The sequence below is a fragment of the Dermacentor albipictus genome, chromosome 1 (assembly GCF_038994185.2).
Source record: "Dermacentor albipictus isolate Rhodes 1998 colony chromosome 1, USDA_Dalb.pri_finalv2, whole genome shotgun sequence".
NCBI lineage: Eukaryota > Metazoa > Arthropoda > Arachnida > Ixodida > Ixodidae > Dermacentor > Dermacentor albipictus.
The window spans coordinates 106,832,200-106,850,507 of record NC_091821.1 but is presented as its reverse complement, the minus strand read 5'-3'; the positions used below and the strand labels follow the sequence as shown (position 1 = coordinate 106,850,507).

At 45.6% G+C, this 18,308-nt stretch overlaps 1 protein-coding gene across 2 annotated transcripts in view; it reads left to right on the top strand.

Annotated features, from left to right (window-relative positions):
* Positions 1 to 1,591: 1,591 nt before the first annotated feature.
* Positions 1,592 to 18,308, top strand: part of LOC139049149 (histidine ammonia-lyase-like) — a 69,736-nt gene continuing 53,019 nt past the window's right edge. Inside the window, exons 1-8 of one of the 2 annotated variants that reach the window (XM_070524391.1) lie at positions 1,592 to 1,861; positions 9,081 to 9,398; positions 12,829 to 12,895; positions 14,681 to 14,708; positions 14,885 to 14,959; positions 15,068 to 15,140; positions 15,816 to 15,882; positions 15,976 to 16,013. In XM_070524391.1, the coding sequence (XP_070380492.1) occupies positions 9,158 to 9,398; positions 12,829 to 12,895; positions 14,681 to 14,708; positions 14,885 to 14,959; positions 15,068 to 15,140; positions 15,816 to 15,882; positions 15,976 to 16,013 (589 nt within the window). In that variant the 5' untranslated portion in view covers positions 1,592 to 1,861; positions 9,081 to 9,157. Of the gene's footprint in view, positions 1,862 to 9,051; positions 9,399 to 12,828; positions 12,896 to 14,680; positions 14,709 to 14,884; positions 14,960 to 15,067; positions 15,141 to 15,815; positions 15,883 to 15,975; positions 16,014 to 18,308 lie in introns of both variants that reach the window. The other variant, XM_070524389.1, reaches the window with a different exon arrangement.

The following is an 18,308-nucleotide window of genomic DNA, read 5'->3' as shown; positions in this document are numbered from 1 at the left end:
TTACTAGGTTTGCTCGTCCTGCTTCGTTTAGTGTTGCAGCATACGTTTGTTTCGCCGGTTAGGGCGGATTTACGCTCGAGCCGCCCATCGCCGCAAGCCGCACCGCACGCGTGCGGTCGCGCGAAAGCTTGCACGTATCAAACACTTGTGCACAAATTTCGGTTTACAATGTGTAAGGTATACACTGTGCATACAGTGTAAATGGTAATTTGTGCACAAGTGCTAGATACGTGCAATTTTTCGCGCGACCGCAAGCGTGCGGTGCGGCTTGCGGCGACGGGCGGCTCGAGCGTAAATCGGCCCTTACAGACAAATATTAGAGCGCAGCCATTAGGCGCCCGTTCCTGCGGCAAGCATCGGGGTCGGCGTAACCGAACGAACGCAGCGAAGGATGAAAGCGAGCACGGAGCGCAGTGGCAGATGAAATACGGCGATAGCGAAGACAGCGAGAGGAGGAGGGTGCAGCCGAACCATGAGGCGCAAAGTGAGTGAGAAGGGTATGGCGAAATCGTGCGAAAAAAAGCGTAGTGCCGCGCAAGACAGGCTCTGCGACGCCACACACACACACACACACACACACACACACACACACACACACACACACACACACACACACACACACACACACACACACACACGCACGACGATGGCTACTAGATGGCGCCAGAGTAGCGCGGTGGCGCTACCCACCGCCCCGTTCTAAAGGGGACGCTAATAACATCCATCCATCGTCTGAGAGGTCTATCTGAAGCGGCTGCTGTTGCGCCACACTCGCTCCGTTTGCGACGTGCCGCACGATACAGATTGTCTGCACCAGCCAATATATCGCGAGATGAAAACACGCATAGAGCTGCGCTCAAATTTTGCATTAGGGACTATAGTAATTGTCGGTGAATTTTTTCATTCAGAATGCACAGACATCGACAGCCCAACTAGAGGTATGAACTGCAAAATCACAGAAGCAGTACTTCTTTAAAGGATTCAAGGCAGCCACACCCTCTCGTGTACTGGGCGAGATATGTGTTCAATACACTATTGTACAATCAAGTCATAGTTCGCATGCTAACGCCAAGATAATTTACGGCGGCTGGAAATTTTAAAAAATAACGCCGCCACATCAGCAGTTTTTCACTTCAATGCCCTAGCGCAAAATTTCCCTAGATTTGAATAAGTTTCCTTGTTTCCCTAAACAATGCCCAAGTTCCCTAGATCCGGGGAAATTTCTTTATACTCGACGGCACTGTTTATTTCCAATTATGGTATTGGCAGACGCGCTCACCGCCCACCTTACCGATTAAGTTATCGGCGAACGGACAACGGCATGCTACTCTGGCGCCACTTCTGCTCATGCAGCGCTGTTTTTACTCGGTTCATAGGCGTGTCTGCACACAATCCCTATTGTAACACCCCTTTAAATCCGTTCGTCACCGACTCACCTACCATATCTGGTAAGAGAAAGAAAGCGCGAACAGACCGAAATGATAATAGGTATAGATGCTAGTTTATCTTGCCAGTCGTTATTCGGAGTGCCTCTCAAGAATAATCGAGAGATAAGTAGAGACGACCACGCGAGAACCTCCGTCGTCGGGCGAGCCGTTACGGCAGCCGTGACGTCTTCGCGACCGATCAACACCTTTGCTGGCAGATTGCCCTCGGCACGCTGTGTGGACGCGTGCGGCGTCGCGTGCTTATCGGACGAATGGGCGGCACCTTGGCCGTGGCCGCAACTCTCATTGGCCCAATCTAGGGCTGCGCGGGTCGGTTGTCTTGCTGTGCAGCGCTGTCCTCCGTCACAGGGCTGCTCTACGCGGACGGAGTGTGCTCTGCTGTGCGCGTGCTTGTCAAGTGCTCCTTCGGCCAGGTACGTAGACCAACTGGCGCTCGTTTTGCCGTACGACATGACGAGGCCGCCTTCACAAACCTTTTTTTTTTTTCTCCTCCGCCGATCGCCCAAGCTTTCTGCGTCTAACGAACCAGTGAACCCGGTATTATGCTCACGATGCACACTCGCCAGACAGTTTTTAGTACAGTGTGGTTAGGAGAACCGCCTGCATTGTGCGATCCGTGCATTTTACCCGGAGGTGCATCTAGCCGCGGCACATTCAGCTGTCGAGCAACGAGGAATCTTCGCACAAGTGTTATTTCTACGTACATGAAAACTTCATGTGCGACAACTTATGTCATTTGCGTTAAGCTTTCTGTACACTATAAGCAAATTTACCAACGAGTAAAATTATTCGTGTAAGCGACTCCTGGAGTGCGCATGCACAGAACACTATTGGGCACATTGCCTTTCGTGCACGTGCGCTCAGGAGAGCACGCATGCTCGATAGAGTGCGTGCGTGACGGAGTTGTACATCCGCGTATGCTACAGATCCGCTATCCGTTATATATTCCGTGTTCCAATTTTTGAATATCGCCTGTGGCACGTATAGCCCAATCCTACTGCACGATCTGGTTTACTCTAAATGGTGTACATTATTTGCACGAGAAATCGAAATGCACAATCGGCTATTTACAAAAATTTCGCTAATTAACATCCAAATTAATTACAGTACATATTGCGATTCACGAATTGCAGCCGGTGAGTTCTCCAGGCATATGCACTTGCAACAAATCCAGAGGATGACACCAATTTCGAAATATGACTTCCCAAAATGTGCGACGAAATACTTCGGTGTTCCAGTTATTTTTGATCTTCAGTACAGAAAAAGGCGTTTCGTTAACTAAGTGGAGTAACGACACATTTTTTTAACCTAAGCTTGACGGCGCTGATCTCTAAGCTGGCGCTAGTTTCAAAATTTGTTCCAAGTGGATGTGCCGTGAGAACTGACTGGCTACAATGCGAAAATTGCAATGTGCTCTAAAGTGATTAGTCAGAAAAGTTAGAAGTGAAATCTTGTTAATTATTGAATAACACATTTTCATTTTTTATGCAAGTAATATACAACTGCTCGAGTAATCCAGTTCAGTAAGTACATTTGAGCTATATGCCACACGCAAAAAAAAAATTGTGTTAACGTAAAGAAAATGCTGGTATATAAACAATTTAGAAGATGTGATGTACTGCCACCATACATCGTGACCTGTTAACAGGTTATTTTTTTTTCCTTGCCAATTGAATAAACCAAAAGCGGTATTACGACTGTTTCGTAGACACAAATAGTTATGCAGGTATGTACTACGTATTAGGCTGACTGAGCCGGGCATAAGAATTAAAAAAAAAATCTTACAGTCCAAATTTACGGTGCCCATGGAACCTAATTAAATGGGCTATGCTAAAACTACTTTCTGTGTAAATGCAACAGTTTGTATCAAATGCCAGGTATTCACGCAAGAAGTTGTCGCAGCGTGCGTATTTGCGTGTCAAGACACGCAGAGTCAAGCGTCTATTACGGGCGCGAACACTTATCAAATACCGAAATAACTTGCAACGAAACGCACAGTATGCAGTCACTCGTAGACATTCGATCATGGTAGTGTTCAAGCGAGAGTTATTTTTTTTTTTACTTGTGCTGTTCTGCAGGCTCTCCGATTCATTTCTTGACGTTACGCTCATAGCCATGTGACAGTGAGCTTATCTGATAAGCACATGCAAAATTATATTGTATATGTGCAACACAGCACAGCCTTGAAGCAAATAAGTTTTGTGCAAGTGTCGGCTTTGTGAAAAGTAGCCATTGAGCGCAGCCGACTGCAGACCGTGTACTCGAGTTCACGGTGGGCACCCAGTGCTTGAGCCAAAGTTATGGAGGGCGAGGAGAAATTTCGCATACCCGCTCTCCGCACCTTTGGAGCAGCACATGATCCTCACAACAAGGGTGGCGATATGGGCTGGCTTGTTGGTCCGTCATCATTGAAAGGTATCTGTATAGTGCAACAAAATAAGGACATTTCTAATTATGTCTTTGTTTTGTTGCGCTATACAGATACCTCACAACAAGGCCCGGTAGCAATGAAAAGATAACGTTTTACAAAGATGAGTTTGCCAAAGCCCATGCCGGGGTCACGACATCTAAAGCTCGCGGTTTTCTCATCTGACGAGAACGGACTTTCAGGCGTATATACAGGGTGTTTCAGCGAACATTTTCAAATTTATTTTTTAAATTGCCTGTGGCAGATAGCACAATTCTAGTCCATGAGCTGGTCTACTCGAAGAGGCGGACATTACTTGCACAATAAATTGAAATGCATAATCGACTAATTAATATAAACTCACTAATTAACTTTTATCTAATTACCTTATGGCACATATTGCAACTTACAAATTCTGGCTGAGGAGTTCGCTAGGCGGATCCACTCGGAACGAATTCTCAGGATGACACCAGTTTCAAGATCTTAATTCCCGAACTTTGCGGAGAAATGCATTGGCGTTCCACTTACTTTCTTAACAAAATGTATTTTTATGCGTTGAAGCACAGCAGTAACTGCGACTTCTGCGGTATCATTTTTCGCACACTACTTCACCAACGATTGGCGTGATAGTGGAACCTGAATCACTATCCCAAATCGTCCATCGAAAACGCCACTTCTGATTTAACTTTCATGGCTGCATAACGTACAGACAGTCACGTGTTTAAAAGAAAAACGGCCGTATCAAAGGCCTCGAAGACGCTTCCTTTTTTAATACCCTGCCAACGACCGATAATTCTTATTTCAACTCAATCAGCTCGCACGTGTCGTCAAAAGCGTACGCAGGACGTAAACTATTCGGATAAACGCCGTGTCTGTATTGGGACACCATGGGTAGCTAGACGCAATCACTTTTTGACGACGTCGGAGCACGTGTGGTGGGATCGAGCAGAAGAAAACATAGACACTATGGTAGAAAGCATGCGGAGCGTAGACCATGGCGGGCGTTGCAGGGTCTCTTTCCTAGCGAATGAAATGTGGGCCTTTGTTTCTTTACGGTGGCTTCTCCAAAATATGTCCAAGGAAACACTATCACTGAGGGTCTCGCGCTACTTCAAGCGTTCATGCCAGCTTTCGAGGAAACGACCAGCTGCCCCCAGTGCTTTACAGACAAGCTATCCTGGTATTTCAATGTCAAGGCCATCACCTAAGTCACGAGTATAACCTTGGGAACGAGCGTATTAAGCGTAGGCGAAGTGCCTCTGTTTGCGAAGCTTTCTGAACGCACATTACAAAAGAAAGATACCCAAGAGCAGGGAAAACACTTCTTTGGTAAGACACAGCGCAGTATTGTGTCTCTGGCTATGCCCCAGAGTTTAGCGAGACTTGAAACCCCGGTTCCTATTCAAGCAACTCACAGTTCCCTGTTCGGCTCTGAGCGGTCTTCACTGGCATCTGTGGTGCGAGCCTTATCAGGTGCGGAGTTTATACGCCGTATGACGCGACACTGAGTTGGACATGAGACCACGTTCTCGATCAACCACTTTTAGGAATGTCACTTTCAGCGCGCGTTGATCGGCTAAGCCAACGGAAGTGGATATTATCAAGGGAATTGTACAACACCGATGAACTATATTTTGACTTTTCCTATTTCGCGAGTCGATAGGAAGGATGCTCGTCGCTCCAGTCTGCACCTGCTGGACGTTACACCGTGCGAAAGTGACAGTGCCCGGGAAAGTGATAGCAGTGATAGATCGACCTAGGCGTCACGTTTCGAATGGCGTAAGGCAGGCAGCTCGATTGTGGTTCATGCACACAAAACATCTATCTTGAGGAATGGTGCGTACTGTTTACAGAAGTAGCGCCTAAGGCGCGGCGAATAAGGAAATGATTAGAAGGGAAAGAATAGTCACATGGTTTCGGTCTTGCGCGAATACCTGCGCGGAATGTTCTCTAAAGTGATGTTTCAACGTTTCCATAACCGAAGCGATTTTTTCAACGATCGCATTCTTTGAGACTAGCAAGCGGCCGTGCTGCTTACAGATACCACACGGCACCACACGGTAACGAACAGCTGCGCGAGCTGTTCGAACAGCATGCGGCGGCGACGCGAGTGGCGCTGTGACGGCGGTTTGGTAAAACAAGCATGGCGGAAGGAAACAGCAGGAATGAGCGTGACGCGGTAATGGTCAGCCCGACGCGTGATCATGTCGCCGGTAATGTTTCCCACCGCATCTCTAAGCCATCTCATCAGCGCACGCTCTTCCGAAAAGAGAACGGGTGCGATCGACAAGCGGCTGCCGCACTCGCGCGTGGCAACGAAGTCGATAAGTGTAAACGTCGCAATAAACGATGACCGAAGCTGCACAACCATATCGAGGGAGAAAAATTTGCACATAGCTGTTGAGAAAGCAGCCGAACAAGTGCGCATCGATTAAAACCTGCCGGGAACCAAACGCGCTGGGCCGAGACCGCCGAGTGCGCTTGCTTGTTGCTCGGCCGAGTCCACCGAGGCATTCACGTGCTTTTGGCTGACATTTTGTTTGTTGACTATATCCGAAAGATATAGCTGAGGCTTACTCCATTGTCAACACCAAGTGTTTCTTTTTGCCTTTTCTTTAGTTAAGCTTAAGACACGTATATTTTTCATGCTCACGTGATCACGCATCCTGGGCTTAGTGTCTTGCCCTTCCCTTAAGCTTTGAGAGTGCACACTAAAAATTTGGCGTCAGCTTGTCGACCCTTCTCAACTAAGGGTTCGGGGCGTCTCCACAAAAAAAAAAAAAAGCTTATCAGTCAAGCTCTCCGATATTCAGAAACCGAAATCTTCTCCCATTTCAATGAGACGCAGCTCACAAACTCACTTTAATGTTCCATGTGTTGGGGTAAAACTTCGACTAAGTTATCAAATGCGTATGAGAATCAAGGCAATCGTATTTGCATGAACACGACACTACTTGTGACGGTGCATCTTTTCTTTTTTTAACGGAACCCTTCTTGTCCTTCCTTTTTTCCACCCTTCAATTTGGAGTGCGATTTTGTCTAGACAGTAAATTTTCAGTACTCCTGTGCTCTAAATATAGTAAAACTTCTCGGGCAATGGGCGAGTTGGCTGACACGCATTGAAGCCATTGTAGCGCAAAGAAACACGGACAAAGAAGAGGACAGGACATCACGGGCGCTATCTCACAACTGGTTTATCGGGTCGACCCCAGAAAAATGGGAAAGAATAGACATACACAGTATAGCGCATGAGCATACATTCTTCGTGGCAAAGAATAACAAAATTCAAAAAGGCGTATCTCGCTACCAAATAGGGAGATCGACTTGTCGCTCACGCAATCAGTGTCTCTTTTTCTAATATGATAAGTTTCCACTAGTTCTATAGGATTAGTATCCTTGCTTCTGCACAGAATCTTAAGCTTGCGCAACCGTGGTTCACACTTGCCTGCCAGGCAGATGCACAGGCGGATGCGCATTGCCACTATTAATGATCGACAGTTCGGGCTTCCGTGCTCGGTCGTTAATGCATGTCCCGGTTTGACCTATGTAAGCCTTCCTACACTACAGTGCTATCATATAGACGACACCAGTTGCGCATTTAACAAACAGCTTGGCGTGCTTCTTCTTGCAATCAAGCTTTCGTTGTTCGCAAAGAATGCGTGGGCACAGGCCTGCTAGTTTGCACGGCGCCGAAAAAAACCACTGGTACACCATACTTACTAGCGACCTTCTTGATGTTTTGGGACATCTCATGCACGTAGGGGACTACTTCGAACGTTAACTCTTTTTCGGGCTGACGTGCTGGCTATACGTCTGGAGCCCTTTACCTTTTTCAGGAGAGTTTCCGAAACAGCTTTCAACACCGAGCACGGATAGTTTGCTGCAGTAAGCTTTGTCAGTTGTTTCTCAAAACTGCCCTGCATCATATGTGAACAGGAATTTCATGAGCGCGGATTCTAGGCATAGGGTGGAAATTCCTCTCTTAATGAGCTTTGAATGAGCAGAATCGTAAGGCAAAAGAGCTACCTGCGACCGTGGGCTATATGGCCGTAAACATTATGTTGCTTGAAAGGTATTAGAATGTCTGACAACTGGATTGAAACATGGGGAGGGGTTTCATGTGTAACTAGCATGCCCTTCCTATGTTGCCGAAAAGTGGCTAAAGTGTGTTCAATAGAACGATTAAGACCAACTACACAGTTCTTCTATAAAATAATTAAAAATTCATCGACATATCTGAAATCTTTCATCAAAGTTCGTTCGTCAGAAACAGATAGTAATTCGTGGACAATAGAAGACAGGAAAATGTTGCAGAGCACAGGGGCTACGCGCGATCAAATACAAATGCCTTTTTTTTTTGCAAATACAATTCATTGTCAAAACATATAAAAGTGTATTGAAGATAAAACTACAGTAATGCCAGGAAATTATCGATAGACATACCCACTGAGTTCTGGAATGCCGCCGCACCATTCTACTCTATGCACTCCTTAACGGGAGCGCACATTTCTTTCTAGGGCACGGAATAAAACAAATCTTCCACATCATCTGACAAGGAAATTCCAATCAGACCGTTGTCTTGTAGTAATGTAAATATAATGTAGTGTAAATATACATGTAAAAAGTTAGCAGTAACTTTAGCATGCGCTACAGAGGAGGAAGGCGAAAGCCTGCGCGCTCGCGAGACATCCATTAAATTACTTGACGTTCGCATTCGAATGCGTTGTTACTTCCTAATACCTGTTTTCTCCCACCAAATGTCGTGGATTCGAGTGCTATAATTAACTCTACCTTAATTTACTTCACACTAATTAATACCAAAGATCGTGGGTTCGAATGCTTTAATTTACATTATCTTAGCTGTGCCTTAATAAACTTTGGCATAATTAACACCAAAGGCAGTGGGTTCAACTCCCGACCTTCCCGATATCAGTTGGAATGCAGCTTGGAAATATGGCCGCTTCGCTCGTATCTCCAAGTGGGTTGGACATCCACCAAAGGTCGTGGGTTCGAGTGCCTTAATTAACGCTATCGTAACTACCTGTCCTTTAGTTCACTTTGGCGTAATTAGCACCAAAGATCGAGGGTTAAATCGCCAATTTTGGTGCCATAGCGCCTGACGGACAAATTTTCGTCCCATGAGCCATCTGGCTTAATATACATGGGAATCGACGGTGGAGGCTTTCCTTGGCGCAGGGTGATCCGCAGCGCCGTCGTGCTCGTAGGTGTGCGCGCCAGCTGATCGGAACAGGCGCCAGCGCTGACGGATCTGGTTCGACCCAGCTGACACGCACGGGCGTCGATGAAGGTGTCGGTGCGGGTACGCGGCGAGTGGCTCGCCGTGCCCTGCCGCGACGGCCGCCAAACTGTGCGCTGGCTGGGCGAGGAGGCGCTGCGGCGCTACATGAAGCTCAAGCCATCCTCCTTCCTGGACGGCCGCACCGAGAAGGTCTACCAGGTCCGCAAGACCCGCGGCGGTGCTATTATTGACGGCGAAGACGTCATCAGGAACGTCCTCGACGACAATGAGTTCCTCTCAGTGGGTGAGCACAAGGCGCACGCCACACTTCGAGTGTCGTAACTCGCGCTAGCGGATCCCTTAGATAAAAGGTTCGCTGACGAACATCTGCTGTTTGCAAAGAAAAAAAAAATTAAGGAAACGCCACGGAGCACGGTACTTGACGTCACACAAGAATTCCGATGAACCAAAGGTGTAAATAAAGAGATTTCGCCTAATGCATGTCGCAATTCGCAACGCTTACAGATCCTAGTTTTGGCACATAATACCCCAGAATTTTCAACGCTTACAGGTGACACGCTTAGCTGCAATGAAGCTCTGTGTAAGATGACCTGATGATCTTGCTCAGTCTACGAAAGGACAGAGACGTCAGAGGTCACCGTTCCGCAAATCGTTGGTCTGATCGAAAGCGGAAGTGGTTTTGTCCTACTGACTTGCCAGCAGCATTATGCTTATCGTTCTTACACACGCGCAGTAGGGTTCTCGCTTAATGGCTGAGCGCTGGGAATAGGAGGTATTCTGTACGAGTCCAGCTAGTGGACATGTCCATTTGGTCTGCTGTTTAAGTTCTGATTGGTTGTGACGCCTGGCTGCTGTGGACGCGCAGTCCAGCGCAGCAAATCAGAACGTCAGAACGCAACGAAATGAATATGTCCACTAGGTGGATTCTTACAGAATACCTCCCCAGTAAGCGCTCAGCTCTGACACTGCATCGTTACACACGATTCAAAGAAGAGTCAAAGATTCAGTGAAGAGCAAAAAGAAGGGTGAGATAAGCGGGGCGCTCATACCCTCAATGTGCGTGAGTGTGTGTGTGTGAATTTACGGAGTATCATCAATATCAACATTGATGAACTACCTTTCATATGTACTTCATTTTATCCCCCCAAAAGTGCATGCACTCGCGCTAGTGTGTAACTTCTCTGTTCCGATAGGAAAATAATTTTTGTTGTGTGGGGAATCCATTTTTACGAGTCTCATGCGCCGCGTGTCTGAAACACCTTAACCAGTCTGCTGCTAAACTTTATAACATGTGGTTAGCTGACAAACATGGTAAGCTGACGGACAATCATACATGTGGTCGCTGCTTCATGGCTTTTTCACTTCTCTGAGGCGTCTATCCTTGAACCCAAACCAGTACCTCTATTAACCCCCTCCCTCTTTTTTCTTCTTTTTTGATAGTGTGTTTCCAAAGCGACTGCCACCTTGGAAGTTGTTAAAGCCTCAAATGCTTCGAAGATGGCGGGCGCGCACGTATGAAAGTGATGGGTACATCATAACTTCTAGTAACAAGAAGAGTTGTTTATATTGTACAGCAATATCCGACGCAACAGTCAACATGCCACCACTTTGTCAAGAGAATATCAGAACAACTGGTTGTGCTTAGACTTGTGAGGGTTAGTGCCTAGTACTGATGACGCCGTGGGGTTACTGGTGCATGACATTTAGCCCCGCTTCCCCTTCCCCCTCCTGCAAGAGACAGATTCAACATGGAAGTATAATGGGAACCCCAGGCATCGAGGACTGAAAATAATTATTAGAATGAAAGCACCTTCTACTTTGTGGTAGCGAAGGCAGCACGGTAGGGCCAGAGAACGGTACATTAGACAAACACACAGCTCTAATGTGCCTTTCTGTGTCTCTGTCGCTCTGCCTGCGCTTCATCAAAGTAGAAAATGCCAAACCAGTAAGCCCTTGTAGCTACCCTCATGAAAGCACTGGTGGGTTTAAGTGGCTTTGCCATCTAACCTCCCAAGAAAGCCCTTACTTCTGTTTTTATGTGCCTTCTTTTTTGTTTCCCAGTATCGACGTGCTAAAGCGAGTCTTGAATTTCTTGAGGATGAAGTTCAAAACTTAGCATGCATCGCTTTCAAGTTAATTTCATGTGGGCGTTTATGTTGTCCACTAAAAAAGTTAAATTTGCCCAACTTCATCTGTTCAGTCATTTCATCTACTTTTACGCTAATTTTTTTTTTAATTATCAGAGGTGCGTTTAAAAGATATTGGTACCTTTGTACATGTTGCCTATATGTCTTTTCTTTTACTTTGACAACATCACGCAATGGTAACTTAGATTGAAATGCAGTGGAAAAGATATAGTATGTAGTTGTAGGTGTAGATGTAGTTAGGCTTGTGCGAATATCAATTTTTGATTCGAAGCAAACTCCAAGCGAATAGTAATTAGTATCAAATAATTTCCAAGCGGATAGTTCAAATAGCTGTGGGATTTGCATAAAACCTTGACTCAAATGTCAGATGTTGACAAATCTAAAAAAAGTTGGTTCTTTGCTTGCAAAAGAGGAAACAGGTTAATTTCTGGAGTCAGCTTGTTTCCAAGAATGCCGTTATTCAGATATTTTCATGCAAAAATGCAAGTTCAACATTTCTTGCAACTACAGCACCACCGAAAATGTGTTTACAGGCCCTTGCTCACTGTTTTGCTTCAGTCTACATCGTGCGTCGTCGCGATGCTGTGAAGTGCGACCGTGACTGCGCGACGCTGGTTGTTTATGCCGTGTTGCGCAAGTTCAGCTTCTGCAAGCGCACAGATGAACTTGATAGGCACGCTCGCCGCTTTTGCGGTCCTTAATCCAGGCCGCGCAAATGATCTGGGGCCCGATCACCAATGAGCGGCAAACTTTCCACGACAGTGTGCCGTTCAACGCCGTGCCTACTTTGGTTGCTAGGCATAGCTAGTGTGCCTGTATGTGCGGGTGCATATACAGGAACACTAGGCATAGCCAGCGCTGTTTCGCATGGTGTCGGCTACCAAAGTCTGTTCACAGCGGCCGCACGGCTCTCGGGAAGCCGTACAGCAGCTGCGAATAATATGTTTGCATAATGAGCAAGTGCAGAAATCAACAGGCAATTGTAAACGAATTAGTTTTTCGCCTTGTTTTGGCTATGAGCTATCCGATGCGACTTGCTCACCAAAACCGAAGCTGTCGATGACGTTTTAAAATTTACATTTCTGTGCCTATAACAGGCACCAGATATTGGAAAAAATGTAACAGTAAAATCCGGGTGCGGGTTATATGCGAATTTCGACTTCAGGTGTGGCGCAGAAAAATACGTATATGCATTCGTTTTGAAACAGTGGCGTAGCCAGAAATATTTTTCGGATGTGTACCCAGTTGGCAGGGGACGGGTAGTGTGTGTGGGGGAGGAGAGAGGGTAGTTGGTAGGGCGCATACTAACAAGTACTTCGGTGGGGGGGCACGTGCTCGGTGTGCTATCCCCTGGCTACGCCACTGCGTCGAATACTGTAATTGGTGTCAAAGTGAATATGAAATAGCATAACGTTCTATCGAATATTCGAAAATGACGAATATTCGCGCAACCCTAAACGTCTTGCGTTCGTCTGCAACATCGTGTAGCACACTGTTCGCAAGAAGACACGGTGCACATTTGAATGTGAAAGCTGGTGCCTCATTTCATTTATGCTTTCGACGCAGTTCTCGAGACGGATCGGCCTTCACCGGTTACCGGCCCTGCTGAAATAACTTACGTCCCGGAGCAAGTGTATCCTTTACATAAAATTATTTACGCACCCCAAAACCGGAAGTGGTTTAGTTGTACTTACAACTGGCGCTCTTCCGGGCACTTGTAGCTGCAGGTGTCTTTTTTCCTTCAGTGATAAATCGCGATCCGCATTAAATCAACGAATAAGCGAATTACGCTTGACTATCGAACGAGTGCAACATATAGTTAACTTAATTTGGCGGCATTTCAAGCCGTTAAACAGCGTTGCGCACATGACAGTTCGGCGCTCTAATATCTCCGACACGTTTGGCTAATTCTCTGTGCCCTGAATGCATGTATATGTACATTTTGTCAGAAATGTTCCTGGAGTGATTCTTTTTAATGATATTCAAACTCAAGAAATGGGTGTTATTGAATCCCTATGTGCTCAGAGTGGAAAGACATAGCCTTGGAATGGTTTCCATGTAAACTCATTCGGCGGCAGAACTGTGTTTCACAACCCATTATCTGACTTGTTGGCTCATTTAGTTGGACGCTACACGAGTGACGTGTGGATACAAAATCCGAGCAGAGTTAACATTAAGTTTTGGGTTAGGCCAGGGAGGACCTCTAGCGAGACATGGAACATGATTCAGCAAATATATAGGGACCAAGCATCGAGAAGCCGTGTCTTTGAATAGAACAAAAGGTTTCAGGAGGGAATAGATTCGGTGCGAGACGATACCAAAGTCGGCGTCAACGTCACGTTTTGTAATATGTTTTTGGCTTTCGGTTGTTATTACCTTTTTAATCGTAGGAAAGAGAGGCAGCGCTCACGCACCACGTTATATATGAAACGTGTGAGCCAGTTATACTGAATGAAAATTGGCGTTTACTGCGCGTATGATATCAAAACAGCGGAAATTTAACAGGCATGTGTGTCACCAGGTCTTACGCAACGATTTAGGGAAGCGGAAACTGAATACTAAATTGTCCCCCACACACTGACAGACGAACAGAAAGAAACCAGACGAACCTTTGCTGCTGGACTTTGGGAAAGGGCCAGAAGTGATCCCACATATGTGTTAAGCAACATTGCCGGATAATAAAGTTCGTGCTCCCAGTATGACCCTCAAAGGAAGCGACAAAACGCCGTCGAGATCACGGTTTACGTCTCTCTGTGAAGCGACAATCATTGAAAAGAAGGACAATGTTGATCGGATTTTTGTTGCTAGAGGCTTGATGCACCACAATTACCTGCCTGAAGGACAAATAGACGAACGTGGTAAAACTTTTGCGAGAAGCGATTTGGCGCCGCCATCCTGATCAGTTTTCATCTGGACATTTGCTATTGTTGCAATACATGAGATGTTCCACACAGCTGAGTCAATGCAGGAATATCAGGCCAAACGCCCATATTCCTGCTATAAACACAACTCCTCATATTCACCAAACCTGTCGCCATGTGATTTGTTTGTTTTCCCATGTGAAACTGCCGCTGAAAGGGGAGCGTCATGAGCATATTGCAGCAATCCCAATTTCTCTGCGTAATGTGCTGAAGAGCATCCCGGATGAAGCTTTCTTTGTTTGCACCCATGACATCCAGAAACGGTGGCAGCTTTGTGTAGATAGCCGACGGGACTACTTCGACAAGAGCGAGAGTCATTCGTTTCAACAGCGTTTTTTTTTTATGAGCTCAGTCCGGAGACTTTTTTGAGGAAGGTTGTATTTAGGTAGTGCATATTATTCTTGCGATATTAAACATTTGCTGAGACATACTATAAATCAGTATGAAACGGTGCGTATGGACGACTGCTGCTAAAATTCCTTCACAAACACCCGCAGCCCAGGAAAGTTCAAGCCACCCACACAGGTATGCGATCCATTTTAAATGAGTTTCTGACAATTTCCTCAATTGTATACAACTGCGAACAAGCAAAACGAGCGAAGTTCGCATGGATTAATTCGTGCATATTTTAGCGCCATGCTGTCTGAGTGTGCCTGTGATTAACACCTTCTATAAGTTGCGTTCCTCTTGTGTCTTTTTAGATTGTAACTATAGACGGGAACAATCTTACTCCGGATGTCCTCCTCGAGCTAGGCAGGGGGAATTACAAAATTCAGGTGCGTACATATGTGTTTTTGTGCATTCATGTGGACTTGGAAGCGCAGTATTTTTATAAAATCACGGTGTCGTTTTTTTTTCATTTTGCTGTCATTTTTAACTTGCAGCTGAGCAGCGACTCTATCGAAAGAGTCAGAATGGCCAGAGAAATGCTGGAGGCAATTCTGAAGGAAAATAAAGGTATGCTCGATAGCTGCTGCCATATTGTGTGCGATGCGCGACAAATGGCACCATTTGTAGTAAATAAATTACTGACCACGTTTTTTAGACTATAATATGGCGTCGCGTGCCTCATATAGTATGCGCATTTCCACGAATACACAAGAATTGCTTGCGGAAAGTCGTAAATGACGCGTAATTGCAGAAGAAATGTACATCATTGGTTATAAAGAGTTTGCTTCTCATGGTTTACCAAATGCAATTGCTAAAAAAAAACAAAAGCATTTAGTCACGCTCGGTATTACGTTTTCTGCAGAGGAAAATAAGCCTTTCGTATTATCCAAGCGCAGCTGGTACAGAAGCGACAGAACTGTCATATTGCGTAGGAGCCCATGGAGGTCGAATTACTGTGTTGCAGAGAATGTCTTCAAACGCTGGAGTTCGTGCAATTTTTTTCTCCATCTCACGCAGTGCGCACAGTCATGCATGAGTATCGCGCGACGCCTGTTTAAACCCGAAAATTAAGAAGTCGTAACATTAATAACTATTAAAAAGAGAGAGAGAAGGGAAGCCGGTTAAGTTGCCCTTCATGCTTTGAGAAAACGTCAGTTTATCGAAATTTTGCAAGAACAAGCCATGATGCATAAACAGTGTATGTCAGAAAACTCAAGATATTAATTTTCTTTCTTTTTTCAGTGGCATACGGCATAAATACGGGCTTTGGCAAATTTGCCCGAGTAGTTATTCCCGACGACAAGCTCAAGTAAGTAGGAGACACGATTACGTTTTCTTTGCCCCTTAAAGTGTGAGCCGCAATAAAAAATTCTTACAAGCAATTCCGTTTCTTCCAATCTAGGGAGCTGCAAGAAAATCTAGTTCGGTCGCATGCGGCAGGTAAGGTCATCGAAACTCTTTATTCCAGTTTAAGTGGCTTCACTATTATTCTGAGTTAAGGACAAGCAGGCCCATAGCTTTATTAGAACACATTAATAGTAGTTGAGATAGACCGGTTTATTAAACATTTTTAAATCCCACTCGTGCTGCATTACTTGGCTACACTATTCTTTCAAACTCCCCTTATACTGATGAAATTTAGCTGTGAATAGTCAGACTGGAAGGCGCGTTCACGTTTACGCTGAAGACAATGGACTCAACATAACAAAAGAAAAAGAAAGAACTGAATGAACATGAATGAACAATCGCTTATTTCTGTAATTTTTTTTTACTCTCTTCTTTACTATATCATCGCAGTCCAGCTCCATATTCTCGCATGACGCGTTGGGTGCACCACGAAATTTCATAGGCACGCACGCAATCGCCGAGCCTTGAGCACCCACAACGTTTTCCTCCAATGCTCGGCACCAGGGACGGCGAGATGTTTGCGCCGAACGAGTTCTCATGTATCAGCACGGCCGTGGTCGATCAAAATATATTTACACAATTCAAATCGCAGTATGCGCCACGGCCATTTATTAAATACTGGAGGTAGTCGCACCACGTGGAGACACGCGCGCGTGCTGTGCTCTTGACTCGCGCATCTGGAGAGAGAGAGAGAGAGAGGATAATTTATTTGCTGAAATGTAGAGAGGTCAACCTGAGGCTCCTTAGCTTGCTGCTCTTCTCAGACGGTAGAAGAGGAATAGGATGGCTGTGAGGAGTGATGATGAGGATGGGCAGTGGGATGCGACTACGTACTGCAAGTTGAGGCGGTCTAGATGGAGCTGACCTTTTGTCATCCTCTGGACAGTTGCGAGGCGGTCAACGCAGTTCTAACTATGGCCAAGATTTAAATCGTTGTCCAGCACACCTGAAAAACGAGCTTACTGCTGGGGTAAGCACGAAGTGTGCTAATATATAGGCTAATATAAGAAACAGACTAACATACTGCGTAAATTATGGAAAACTTTCAGCATAAAGAATCAACTGTCATACCGTATGGAGCTGAAAATATTTTTAGCAGCACGTAGTGCTCTCTCTCTCTTGCACCGAGCGTAGCTAAGACTAGTTGTTGCTTCATAATCATATCGTCCTCAATTTTCTTTCTTTTCCAGACTATACTCGTACAACAAGAGACCAGAAAACTCAAACAGGGAAAGAAACAGCGAGTAAAGAAGCACGTACTAGAAGGTTCCCACGTACACTGTTCGAACCTTTTAGTCCATGTGTTTTTTTGCTCTTTTTCTTCCCCTATTTCAGTATGCTTAGCAATGCACATTAGCTCAAACCGCCACTTCAAGGAAAAATTCGTCGGCCCTTTTCACGCGCGAAGTTAGCAAATTCATATTGTGAAAGGCTGAGCCTATTGCACCAGCTCACATCGGCTTTTCGCTGTTGTACCTGAGTCAAGGACTCGGCAGTGACAATAATAATAATAATAATAATAATAATAATAATAATAATAATAATAATAATAATAATAATAATAATAATAATAATAATAATAGTAAAGGCGAAAGCCTCCTCACCTATACGTGGCGGACTTATTGTCATCAACTGGTAGTTTAGCCTCCTCCTGCCCGTGAATTCACAGAGGCAGGTCTAACATGTGTTCTAGTGCCATGAGCTCAGGATTTCACCACAATAGCTAAACTGATGGCATGCTGACATGCTGAAAACGTCAGTGCGCCTTCCAAAAGCACGCGAGACGAGGTCGCCGGCACTGAAAAGGGGATGCATTTAGCGCAATATGTTTGCTGAAAAAGCAGTCGTCTCGCTTAAAAACGTGTAAAAAATGGCGTAAAAGCGTATGCCAAAACCCGGCTCCGGTCGTCAGCAATCCTGCATGCCAAATGGCAGGCGAAAACTGTTCGTGCTGTAATACGACTGCTTATGCTGCTTCCCTTACTCATAGCGCCTGATGCAGAGAGTATAGTCAGGGCATGTATTCCCATCACAACCAGGACGACGTCGTATGGGACGATTACAAAAGCGTAGCGGCCCTTAAACATTTAATGCAGGCCTTTAACGTGTCTTGAACATCGATCTAGAGGTAAACGACGCTGGCAGTTTCTCCATAAATTACAAACATTTGGCTCTTATACCTATAGATGCGACTATCCCCATGTGTATACGATCCAAAACGAGTCCTCCCTACGGATTGTCGCGTGCTGTTATGCTGCGATTTGCAGTCATCGTGTCTGGATTGGCACCTGGCATCGCCCGTGTGCGTCCAGCCGCAGCGGCAACACG